The sequence below is a fragment of the Monopterus albus genome, unplaced genomic scaffold, assembly GCF_001952655.1.
Source record: "Monopterus albus unplaced genomic scaffold, M_albus_1.0 scaffold264.1, whole genome shotgun sequence".
In the NCBI taxonomy this organism is placed as follows: domain Eukaryota; kingdom Metazoa; phylum Chordata; class Actinopteri; order Synbranchiformes; family Synbranchidae; genus Monopterus; species Monopterus albus.
The window spans coordinates 166,731-180,447 of record NW_018128144.1 but is presented as its reverse complement, the minus strand read 5'-3'; the positions used below and the strand labels follow the sequence as shown (position 1 = coordinate 180,447).

Sequence of the window (13,717 nt, the reverse complement as noted above, 5' to 3'; positions counted from 1 at the left end):
TATTTGTGGTTTATGAGGGCCAGTATAGAAAAGAGAGGCCAAAAACAAATTTTTTTTATAGGAGGGTGATGAATGAACATGCTGTAAGGAGGCTAAGAGAGGATTTTATGGGGCAAAACTGGGAACCAGTTTACAGAGAGGATGACTTAGATAAGGCATATGAGAAATTTTTAAACATATTTAAGACTGTATATGACAGGAACTGTCCTCGTATGCGGTATAAAAATAAAAAGAATTACAGTGAGAGACCGTGGATGAGCAAGGGATTACAGAATGCATGCAAAAAGAAGAATGTGTTATATAAACAGTTCATTAAGGACCGATCAAAGAAGGCGGAAGAAAAATATAAGACATATAAGAACAAATTAACTGAGATTTTGAGGAGATGTAAGAAACTATATTACTCTAAAATATTAGAGGATAATAAAAATAACATCAGAGGTACTTGGAATATATTAAATAAATTGATCAGAAACAGTTCTAGAAGGTGTAACTACCCACAATATTTTATGGATAATGATACACAGGTTAATAAATTGGAGGATGTAGTTGAAAAGTTTAACAGGTTCTTTGTGAACGTTGGTCCTAGTTTAGCAGGAGGCATTTGTACAGATGATACATCCGTCATTATAAATAATAATACAATCGAAAGGAACATGAGTTCAATGTTTTTGAAGCCCATAGCTGAAGAGGAAATTATAGAGATAGTGAATAAATGTGGTAACAAAACATCTAGTGATAGTGATGGTATCACAATGACAACTGTCAAGTGGGTAATTGAGGGGATATGTAAACCATTAACCCATATTTTTAATATGTCGTTTCGACTTGGGCAGTTCCCCAATAATATGAAAATAGCAAAGGTTATTCCACTGTATAAATCTGGTGATAAACACAACCTCACAAACTATAGACCGATTTCTCTGTTGTCACAATTTTCAAAAATTCTGGAAAAACTCTTTAATAACAGACTAGACACATTTATTGATAAACATAATATCTTATCTGATTGTCAATATGGTTTTAGGTCGAAAAGATCAACATCCTTGGCCATTACTGACCTGATGGAGGACATTACAAGTGCTATGGATGAGAAAAAATATACGATGGGGATATTTATTGACCTAAAAAAAGCTTTTGATACAGTTAATCATGAACTATTAATGGATAAGTTGGAGAAATATGGGATCAGAGGATTGGTTGGGAAATGGATCAGAAGTTATTTGACACAGAGGCGTCAATTTGTGAGGTTGGGTGAATATCAATCAAGTGAGCTGAACATTGTGTGTGGAGTGCCTCAGGGTTCTGTGTTGGGACCTAAACTATTTATATTATACATCAATGATATATGTAAGGTTTCTGAAACTGTTAAAATGGTTTTGTTTGCTGATGATACTACCATTTGGGCATCAGATGAAAACTTACAGCAACTCTCTGTAAGGGTTTCAGAGGAATTTGGGAAGATAAAGAAATGGTGTGATAATAATTTACTATCTTTGAATTTGGAGAAAACTAAATATATGGTATTTGGGAACCGTAGACCACATAATGAACTTCAATTGAGAATTGGGGGTGCCAACATTGAACGAGTATATGAAATTAAATTTCTGGGGGTAATGGTTGATGACAGATTATCCTGGAAATCTCATATTAGACATGTTCAGCATAAAATAGCTAAAAGTATATCGATATTGGCAAGGGTTAGACATATGCTGGACGTCAAAGCATTGCGGATTTTGTATTGTTCATTGATTTTGCCATATTTGGAGTATGGCGTTGAAAACTGGGGAAACACTTACAGGAGTTCACTTCAACCATTGTACATATTACAGAAGAGAGCGATAAGAGTTGTGCACAAGATGGGGTATAGGGATCACACAAATGTAGTTTTCATACGGTCTAAATTGCTAAAATTCTTTGATTTAGTGGAGTATAAGACTGCTGTGTTTATGTATAAGGCCAGGAACAATTTATTACCTGGTGGAATCCAAAAGTTATTTGGTGAAAGGGAAGGGGGATATAACTTAAGGGGACATTTAAATTTAAAAGTTCATGCTATACGAACAACCAAAAAAAGATTTTGTATTTCTATAAGTGGGGTCAAACTATGGAATAACTTAACTGTGGACATGAAAAATAGTACCAGAATTAAGGAGTTTAAATATAAATATAAATGTATGTGTTATACAAGATATATGCACGAATAAGTAACAATCTGCTTTATCTATGTAGTGATATTGCTTGCAGCCAATGTTGCATAAATTTTGTATAATATGATGTCATGGGGTAGGACTGGATAAGTTTGACTTCTTCCTACTCCATTCAAACATGTAATAGGTGTAAGCAAACTGATTTTGAATTAGCATTGGTTGGATATGTGTAATCATGTGTGTTATTGTCATTTGTTCATTGTTCTGTTCTGCATGTTTGAAAGAATAAATCAATCAATCAATCAATTATATTTCTGTTTTTCTGTGACTTTACCATCACGGATCATGCATAAAATTAGTCCTTCACTGATGTATGATTCACACATAAGGGTGATTCATCACATTCATTTTAATAAAGATACCGGCATGATTGTGATTCTTGCCATCATCAGTAAGTTCCACAGTAAACTTCACTTTAATGCAAAGATCAGCTAAACAAACTCTCAAGCTCATGTCAGTTGCTGTAAAATAAAACAGAAGAAGATGAACAAGCATTCCCACTCAGTCTACATGTGAATGGCCATTTATCATTTAGATCATATAGTATTTCAAAAAGAAAAGGCAGCATAAGTTTTGTTGTAAGTGTCACAGTCAGTCCTCTCTTTGGTGCACAAGCAAGGGACTTGGTTTTCCTTTTCACATGTGTAAAACAAACAAACAAAAGAAAGGTAATTAATGTAGGAGCCATAACAGTAACACAAAGGTGTACATATTCACACAGAAGGGTGTACATAGTAAAGTGGTCTCTCTGTCTCTCTCTCCTCACTTCTTTCTGCACCTCTGTGGTGGTAAACTACACACCACCAGTTACTTTTTATGCTTTTCTTTTTTTATTATTCATATTTTTACACTTCGTCTATTTTTTTAGAGCTACACATGTAAAACGCTCCACAGGATCCACAAACCCAAAGAAAGCTCACTTGTTCCACTGAAATCTAGACTAAAATAGAGAAATTGTTCAAACATGACTGGTCATCTGTTATATCAGTCCCACTGAACATGCAGCTCAGTCTGTGGGTTGGATACATTGTACAGAGTACTGCAATTCCTTCATTGTCATAATTATTTGTCATAATTTATGGACCATAGTTTTCTCTTTTCAAATGTTTCTGTAGCAGCCTCCATGTGATTTTTGTACACCAAACAATTCCATTGTGCCAGTCAACACATGCTCTGTGTAGACACGTGCAATGCACTTGAAAGCTGCACACCAGATGTTACAGGTTGCACATGCTATGCCTGTGGTGTAAACATGGCTTAACATTTGCTGCTTAACAGCACGTTTTCAGAGATTTTAAGTGACTGTCACAGCAAGAGATGCAAAGGATCTGACATAAAACAGCTTAATTTATGTTTTGATTTCATCGCAAGATGGTAGCATCTTGCCATAATGATGAAAGCAAAGGAACATAACAATGAGGTGACATAAACGATCACCTGAAGAATGGATGTTTTGCAAGGTATTTGACAATGTACTGTATATAAAGTGGTTTTCTATTTCTTGCTCCTGTTTGGCTCTTAATCAAGGTGTAAGACAAAACCTTGGACCTTCTTCAACAGTATGTCATTTGAATAAACAAGAAGAAAAAAGAAATGTGCATGATGCTCCTCCTTCAAATGGTAAAAACAAAACAATACTGATACATCTCAGGCCTCAGCACAGTCTGAGTCGATTGAATTTGAGTCCATCGATACCAGTTGTATGAAGGCCATGATATGCTAACACCTGGATGTAGGAATAAAGCTTAACCTCTGACTCTAAGGTGGCATATTTGAAACATATTGGCAGAAATATTCACTCACTAATTGACTGCCATGAACCTGCCAACAGTCTTCCCTGCAGACCTCCCTCTTACATGTTATTAATTCAGGATAAGACCCCAAAACCTCCCAAATAACAGCCTGCAGTTATAGGCAGCTACCTCCTTATACCCTCAGATGTTACTGTACTAAGAAATTTTTATAAACCAGTATACTCTGTCAGGTCTGCTCAGCATGGCCTGCCTCTCTTCCTCTCTCTTGTCCTGCAGGATCGGCGCCTCAGCTGTGTCGCATTCGGTAATCAGTGACTCATTGGTTGTAGTGCACAGCTGAGGTGCATTGCGGTTATTACCTGGCTTCCTTATTTTAAACTTCAGGCAGACGCTCTGTCGTTGTTGGAGCACTATATGTGTATATGCCTTTACATACTTATACGTAAATGTGTGTACTCGTACGTGACTTGATGTCAACGCTGACAGTTCCTGTGCAGTTGATTTCGGTACGTTCGCTACTCCTCCTGGTTACTGTCTTTTCACATATTCGTCCTGGTCCTCCAACTCTCCTGGTTCCTGCCATTATTCTGTCTACTCACCTGCTCGTCCTGGTCTCCTCAGCCATCACTGTCTACCCCGGTTATATACTGTACATTGACTCCGTTACTTTGTTTGTGTTCTCCATTAAACCACCTTTTTCACTAGCACCTGGGTCTGCATCTTGAGTCATCCCTTTTGTTCTCCCTCACCCCCTGGCGAGGGGGACTTAACCATAACACTGACTCTTTGTGGAAGTGTTACATTTTGTCTGAAATAACCAATAAAAGCCACAACACTGGCCACTTAAGACCATATTTGCTTTGCACAGTATTTAGTTGACATAAGATGTTATTAAGGTTTTTATATAAAATATTTTCTGATATAACTAATACCCCAGTTCTTTAATTGGACAGCTCTGAATAAGGGAGGAGTCCATCTTTCTTCATTTAATGCTGATTTATTTTAACCACAAGTAAAAATTACAAACATGACCCGGGTTGCTCTCCCTTCCAGAGACACACACACACAGGCTGCTGAAAAAAGGAGTCCCTGGCCACACAGAGCCTTATACATTTATAAGTTTTGGGCTAACCCCTTACCCAGATGAAGTCAGTCCGGAGACTCCATTTCTTATCTAGTGCTCCACATGCTTGGAGCAGCTGCATTTCTACCTAGTCATAACAAAATGAAGAATCTCAATGTGTGTGTATGTTGTCATATGGTGTGTAGCTAAGGCATTCATTCATTTATTCAGACATAATATTCTAACACAAGATTAATACAAGAAAAGAATTAGTGTCATGGTTCACTTTTCAGAATCAACATTGTCTGCTAACCTTGAAACAAAACAGACTAGAACAGACTTTAAATCTTACTAAATTGCATTACTAACACATTAATGTCTAAACAATTATCTGACTTACTAATATCTAACATAACTGTCTAAAAATCATTTTAGCAGTTCAATGTTGGTCTATCGTCAACACTGTGAACTGTTATGCAACCTCAGACACTCACTATGTGTGCCTATAGGTGTAGCTTTAACTATGACCACTTAAAAGTGTAGACCCACTAAAATCATAAGAATGTCAATAACATCCAAATTGACTCAATAAAGACAGAGTATTAAACCCTTTCAGGAATTTTATATAGAAGGTTTAAAAGGTTACAGCACAGCAGCAAGATAGCATTAAAATCATCCATTGATTGGCTTACAATCTAAATAAATCAACAACTACTATTTCTAAACATCAATCTAAAATGATCATACTGATTAACAACATTGTAGGCTAGTGGTTAAGGCACAGCGCTCTCCCCGCGGTGCCCCGGGTTTGAATCCAGGTTGCGTCAGGAATGGCATCTGCCGTAAAACACGTGCCAAATGTCAACATGAGAGTCGTCAGTGTGACGATTTGCTGTGGCGACCCCTAAATGGAAAAATGCGAAAGTGACCTTCTTTATCATTGGTTAATCTCTTGATCTGACTAAAAGTCAAAGGATTCCTCACTGAATCCTGTTTTCAGCTGGCTTGAGTTTGTTGGATTGTGGCTTTTCATTGAAAATCGTCATTTCAGGGTAAATCATCTTTTAGGCAGGATTTCAGAATTTCTCTTGCCGAATCATGAGGCACTGGCACAGATCAATCGTCCCACGGTGACTTCCCGCGCTCCATAGCAGCTCTATTGGTGGTTTCCCTCTCTTTCTTCGTAAATCTTCTTTTAAGCAGGAATTCAGAATTTTCTTTGCTGAACTGTTAAGCACCTGAACAGTTCAATTGTTCCACGGTGACTTCCCGCTCTCCGTAGTGGCTCTATTGGTGGTTTCCTCCATTGCTCCCCCCACAGGCCGAGTGCCTGCAGACTGCCTCTCTGCAGTCTCTCGGTCTTCTGGAAGTCAGACAGTCAATCGGACAGCGCCTCCAGCTGCAACTGTGAAGGAGTGCTCTTGTTCCTTCTTTTTCCAGGGTTTTTAAAGGATTCTCGTCTCATAAGCTCGGTCCTTCCATCCAACCAGATGCCACAGTTTGCAGTTAATACCTTATGTGGCGTGGAAATTCATGTTTTTCAGAACTATTGCATATCTTTTACTGTCAAAGCTCAAGTCCACTGCCCGTAACTGGCCTCCACCCCACTGTGATTCAGCTCCAGATTTTATTTCTCTTTTCTCAGAAAACAAAATCATTCTTATATCTAATAAAAATACAGGAAATTCACATCTGATTGAAATACAAAAAAATCCTATTATTGCCTTTAACTAAATCAGAATTACACACTGATTTTACACAAAACTATCAATGCCTTAAAATTAAAACCTGGATCTCTGTTATTTTGACTACAAAACTTGACTAAACATTGATTATCATTGATTAGACATTGATTAAACAGTAATTATCAATCAAATCTTTACTTTACTTTTTAGGCATAAAACCATCATTTTTATGAACTCTGTCTCTTTTTCTTTTATCTTCTCTCTCAGTCGCACACTCACACACACTCCTCACCCTTCCTCTTTTCAGGGATGTGTTGCTTCCCTTTTTCTCTGTGATTCAGCATTTCTCACTCCTTAGATTAGATGTAAAATCACTACTTACAATCATTTACACATTCGTTAATTATTATTTCAAGCAAAACACACACATAAGTAATCTTATGATTATCCTTACTTATTAAAAGCTTAACTTTCTGCTTTATACATTTTGCCAAACCCTTTTGTAATCCCCACCTAAATCCTGGTTGGATGGATACAGTTATAGATTCAAAGGAAACATCAAATTTGGACCAGTACCAGAAGAGACCAGATTTCCCAAGGAGCCAGGGAGGAATGTCAATAAAGAGCGACACAATAGTTAGATTTATGAAACTCGAAATGTATTAACACAATTTAACCAAATGCACAATAATACGACCATTAGAAATAAATGAGGTAAACTGCACACTAAATCATTGAACAGAATAAAACAACAAAAGGAAAAAAAAACCCGCGCTCCAAATAAATGTCAGAATGTCGGGGCCCTCTAAACTGGAGTTAGGGATCCTACAAGCTCCACAGTGAACTGGATTACAAAAGTCCTTCTCCCAATCAGTTCCTCTTGAGGCTTTCACCTGGCTCACCACCCAGCATCCACTAAGTATCTCTGATCCAACTTCTTCCAGGAAGAACTCCAGACAGATGAGATGGGTTTCTTTTGTTTCTTTTCTTCTACCCCCCCAAAAAACCTGCCGTACAACAGATCAGACCAATCAAAACGATTGAAATCAATTTCGTACTTTTTACCAGAATAAATCATGTCTAATTTCATACATTTCCCATACATTAATTAATATAACTGTAAAATGCAAATATAATCAACAACCAATGCATTCAAATAGCGACCAGAGCTATTTATTAAACATCTTGGTATTAGGAAATAAAATTACGTATTGCACCGTTAAATTGGCATAACTGACTCACAACATGATAACTTAAGGGCATTTAGGCTCACATGCTTATTCATCCCTCTCTGCACCGGTAACAGCAAGAGAATGCACAAAAAATTGATCCTCAAATTACCATAGCTTAGCAACACAACATACAATTCAACCCATCATTCTCCACCATCCACAGTTCACAACAACTAGGTCACCAAGATACAATAACTTCAGCTTAATACAGGTACCAACATCTCTAACATTTGACATAACTAAATAAACTCAGACAGTATAGCTTACCATTGAGTAATTATCACAATTTTTTTTCCTTCTACGTCAGCTGGTTGGCGGGTGCTTTGGTTATGCGTCCCGTTCTACAATGCTTAAACATAACAACATACGAGTCAATTACCCCTCGACAATAACAGAATAAGCTGACTGTATTTTAAAACATAATGTCTTACTCTTTCCACGCAAATGACACAAAAAGGGTCCTTGCCATTTCTCTGAGCAGCACACAGGCGGAGTACCCATGCAGAGGCAAAGAAAACCGGAAAACAACCAGCAGCGCCAAGATATTAACCCTTTCATAACATACAATGAACTGTAACCTTGTTTTAACATAAGCTAAAGTCTTTTCCCAGAAATAACACTGAATTTGTTCAAGAATTTCACACTTGGGCTACACTTTTAATAATTTTTCTCCCTCTTCCAGCTTCTCTTGCTGTCTGTCTTCTTCCTCCAGGCCCAATCCAGCCTCTCATCTGTTCCCCACCACCCATTTTGCACTCTTCTTTTCCTTCCTATTTTCCAACACCTTTTGCTGTTGCCTTCCTTTCCATCCACCACCAGATATTCAGCATCCTATTCCATTTCTTCCTGGCAGTAGTCTGCGGGTTCCATAGGGCCAGGTGTGACAGGAGAGTACAGGCCTCCCTTCAACTCCACCACCTCTTCTTCCTCTTCCTGCACTGAGACATTCTCTGTCACCGGTGCAGTTCCGTCTGGCTCACACAGCTAATTTTCAGCCTCCTCTGGCCTATCTGTCATCTCCTTACATTCTCCTTCATCATTTAGTGGCCATTCCCATAATTCTTGTAACAATTCTTGCTGTTCTTGTGGGTCTTCTAACTGCAAAGAAACAATTTGTTCAATAGCCTCCTGCAGCTCTTCTTTTAAGGTCATTTCTGATACTGGGTCATCAAAGGTCGGTGCTGCTTCAGTAGACTGCATTTCCTGTAAACATTCTTGCTGTTTTTGTGGGAATCCTGACTGGAAAGAGACAATTTGTTCAATAGTCTCCTACAGCTCTTCTTGTGAAGTCATTTCATCAAAGGTCAGCGCTGCCTCAGTGGCTTATGTTTCCTGGGCTTTTTCCTGGTTCTCTCTGGGACCCGTATTTACAGCTTGGCTGACACAGTGGTGAGCTAACAGTTAAACAGCTAGGCTTTGTCAGATGACTGATGTCCATCTACAACCTTTTTTTCAGTTTGACTTTGTGCATCTTAAATATAAGCTCAATTTAAGAAGAAATACATTCAACATAGCATTTTTAGCTGTAAGTCTGCAATCACTGGCTTTAGCAGTTGGTGATGCGCTACTACTGGTGCAATAGTTAGCACTGTCACCTCACAGCAAGAAGGTTCCGGAGTCAAATCTCAGTCTTTCTATGTGGAGTTTGCATGTTCTCCATGTGCCTGCATGGGTATTCTCCAGGTACTCCTCCCACAGTCCAAAGACATGCAGGTTAGGTTAACTGGTGGCTCTAAATTCCCCTAAATTAAGTATGAATGTGACTGATCGTCTGTGTGGACCTTGCCTCTTGGCTGTTGTCGACTGGGATTAATCCCCAATCCAATAAACTCTTGCATAAAGGAAAAACAACAAAACAAATCAAAACATAGTGCATAGCATTCAAAATTCTAGCTCTGGTGGTTTCTGTGGCTATTTATGTATTTTTCAGCTGCAAAACAAAAAAGACTGATCTGATACTGAGAGGAGAAATACTTATTGGATATCCCAGTAGAAGCTCGTCAGTCAGAATTAAGATGTTTGCATTTCTTTGAAGTCTCAGTCGATACCGCCAGTAAGGCTGACTTCTCTCATATCCTATGTACATCAGCGAGGGGCCTATAGAGTTGCAGAAGGATCGATAGTGCACACAGAATCAGTCGTCTGTGATGAATGTCAGGTAATGTGCAGTACTGATATGCATCTTTGTTTTGTTGTGTTTATAAGAGTAATATAGATGGATCAAGGTCTGCTGTTACTGAGATGAGGCTGAGAGACATTCAGATGCATTGTGGGTGATATCAGAAGAGCAAAAAAGGGAAAAATAACATCTTGTGTTTAGGATAATGAAAAGTGGGAGAGGGCTGGGGAGGGTACTGAAGAGAAATGGATTTCATTTGAAGTGAACTGACAACAAAAATATATCCCTGCAGCTTTCACATCTTCTCTCTAATTATAACTACGACTGTCAAATGCATTAGGAGCAGTTGTTACCTCAATTACTGTGAAAAGATATGTATGTGTGAAATTTCCTTTTTGGAGATGTGTTGCCCTCATGGGAGCAGGACCACACCAATTGCAGCTGGGCTAATTTTCAAATAGTAGTAGCTCTTGAAAATAATTTTTTCATTTGCCCTACAGGTCTGATTCGGCTGCAAGAGCTTATAAAGGCACCATCCCGGTACAACATCCGTTTAAAGATCCGGCAGCTGCCTGCAGAGACCAAGGATGCCAAGCCACTTCTAAAGGAGATGAAGAGGGGGAAGGAGTTCCACATCATCTTTGACTGTGGCCATGAAATGGCTGCTGGAATCCTGAAGCAGGTGTGTGTGTGTCTCTCTATGACTGTGTGGTCAAACTTGAGTTCAGCACCATCACTATGAGGACATTTTGGCATTGTGAGGATATTTTAGCCCATCCTCACAACTTCAGTGGGCTTTTTGAGGGTTCAAGTCAGAATCAGATTTAGTTTAGTTTAGGGTAAGCGTAGAGATTAGGCATTTAGTTGTAATGGCAACGATTAGGGTCCTTTTTTCTTTTTTTTTTGTAATGCAGTAAGGCAGAAGCCTGTATGTGATACACGGCCAAGCCCCCAGGCGAGGCCTGTTTTGCTGTTGCTGCCCTCACTGGACTCTCTCATAACCTTCTCAGCTGCTCTAAGGAAAAGTCCATGGGTCTTACATACCTTTATTAGTTTTCCTCATCTTCTCTGGGCGTAATGTGTGGGTACAACACAAATCAAAACAACTTAACATTCTGCAGCAGGCATTTTACTTTCGCCCCCAGGTGCTCTCCTGCAACTTAGACCTTGCTCTCACAAAATACAACCACGAATGGCAGGTATGCTTAGCATGGACATATAACCAATAAATGGGTCAACAAGGTGTTATATATTTCAGTTTGTAAATTTGCACTCAAGCATATAAAACCAGAAAAGAGTATCTATTTTTTTGTTTTATTTACTTTACTTAAATTCACAAAATAATAGATATCTCTGGACACATCCCACACCTCATGCTGATTTTTTCAGTGAGTGTTGATGTTAATGGAGTGATGATTTGATGGAAGTTTCATAACCCTAACCTCTGTGGTAACAGAGAAGTTCCTTTGCTACTGCACCAGGGATATATTGTATTGGCCCAATCCCATTTCTTATTTTTTACCCCTACTCCTTGTTTTTGAGTTAACCCTCAAAACAGAGTTACAAGGAGCACTGGCTGAAATCCTCCCCTATGAAATGGGACAACCCTCTATGTGTCATCTACGAGTTTAAAAACAACAGTTAAATAAACAGATGCAATGAGGTGTTGTTGGAAATGCTGAATGACAGTGGCATCTTCAGCTCTGATGATTTTGTTTGTGTGGTCTTTAACTATTGGTTTGCAATTTTCGACAGTAACTAATAAAAATGGAAGGATGGAAATATGTTTTTGACACAAGGGAATATTGGCGGATTTGTTTGAGGAGTGTAGCATGGACTGCAGGTATGTTTTGTTGTAGTTAGTCTGACAATACTCAGCTTTGAGTTTGCCTTTGAAAGCCTTCCATTTGAAGGGATATGTAGCTCTATCACTCCACCCCAACCCTCCATCCTAAGGAGAATTGGGACACCCCTACCACTACATGTGAATGTGCAAAACTGAGAGGTAGGGCTGAGTAGTAGGGGCGAGGGGTGAATTGGGGCCTTTGTAACTATTTTGTATTTTATGTTGGTTTGATCATGACGAAAGCAGATAAAATGGGTGATGCATGCATCTTTAAAAGCCAGCGTGCTCCTACAGACCGCAAACAGTGTCAGTGTTACCTGTTTTCTCTTCAGAAACTCCCCTAAATCATCTCATTTTCCTGTTTAGACTCAGCCCCTCATGACTTGTTCTATATCTCATGTGTATGGACTGTTTTCTCTGCATTTTAATTTACTCATGCTGTCCTTGGTTGCTTAGCTATTAATTTATGTGTTTATTAGTTCTGAGCGTGTTGGTTCATGTGTGTATTTGCTTGTTGTCCTTCATTCCAACTTTCACTTTGTTCAGTTGTTTATGTTTGCCGGTTAGTTCATTTTCATAGGTTTTCCTGTAGCCCTGCCTGTCAGGATCGGCACGTGACGCTGCTGATAATAGTCATGGGTGAAGTTTATTAAATTGCCAGACAAGGATATGTGAATAACCGTCTCTTTATCAAGAGCACTAACACATAACAAAAATGAGACAAGACACGGTGAACACACAAAACACACTTACAGAGTGATGATACAGTCCATGGTCAGAGCCAGCAAACACATACAGCAAAGGGAATCCAAAGTTTGTAGTCCAAAGGGGTAGTCCGATAATTCATACACAAGGCAGCAGTCCGAAACATGAGGGCAAGGCAGAACAGAATTATCAAAGTATACAATCCGGGTCAAAACACAAAATACCATGGTGGGGGAAGGCTGCTTATAATGCGGTGAAAACAGGTGTAAACAATCGGGAGCAGGTGAAACTAATGTGAGTGATTATTAAAGTAAAAAAGACCAAAACTGAGGTGAAACAAAAACAGGAAGTAATGTCAAAATAAAAGCACAACAGGAAGCAATGGAACCGAATCATGACAGAACCCCCCACAAGGATGGCTCCCAGACATCCAAACACAAACCAAAACAGGACCGAGCAGGGAGGGAGGAGGGGGCCAAGAAGGAGGGCACAAAGAAGAGAAAAAAAAATAACCCCAAAAAACAAGACAACCACAGGGACCACAACAAGGACATAGCCCGACCCGCTCAGGGGCAGGAACAGGCTCGAAGGTGGCGTCAGCACGCCGGCCAACCCACTCAAGGGCAGGAACAGGAACAGGCTCCAAGGCGGTGTCGGCGCGCCGGCCAACCCGCTCAGGGGCAGGAAGAAGGAGGGTGCCGTTACCATTTGCGCACCCCTCAGGAGCTGGGAGCAGAGGAACAGAGAGGGCTTTGGCAGTCCAGCCAAGCCCTATGGGACCAGAAACAACAACCTCCATTGGCATGTCCTTGTCGGCACACTGCAGACCTGGCACCCTGGTGGGGACACTGTTGTCAGCGCACCTGGGTTTCTCGGTCTCAGTGGGGACGTTTGGGTAACCATGCCAAGGGGCAGACTCCAGGGTGGCGTCGGCACATGGTAACCTTGGCGGGGACGTTTCTGTCGACACACTGAAGGTAAAGGGCTTCAGCGAGGACACTTTCATCGGCACACCAGGAAGCCCCCCATGCTGAAGGGACATTGACCTCAGGAGTTATTGCTGCAGGAACAGGCTGCTGCTGCCGGGGGGCGGGCTGGGGGGA

The 13,717-nt window shown here is 39.9% G+C and overlaps 1 protein-coding gene across 1 annotated transcript in view; it reads left to right on the top strand.

The window, feature by feature from the left end:
- LOC109972649 (glutamate receptor ionotropic, kainate 2-like) overlaps positions 1-13,717 on the top strand; it is a gene marked incomplete at its 3' end in the record, with an annotated part of 259,232 nt that overhangs the window by 114,968 nt on the left and 130,547 nt on the right. The window contains exon 4 of the mRNA XM_020621657.1: positions 10,564-10,745. Coding sequence (XP_020477313.1) covers positions 10,564-10,745 — 182 coding nt within the window. The remainder of the gene's footprint in view (positions 1-10,563; positions 10,746-13,717) is intronic.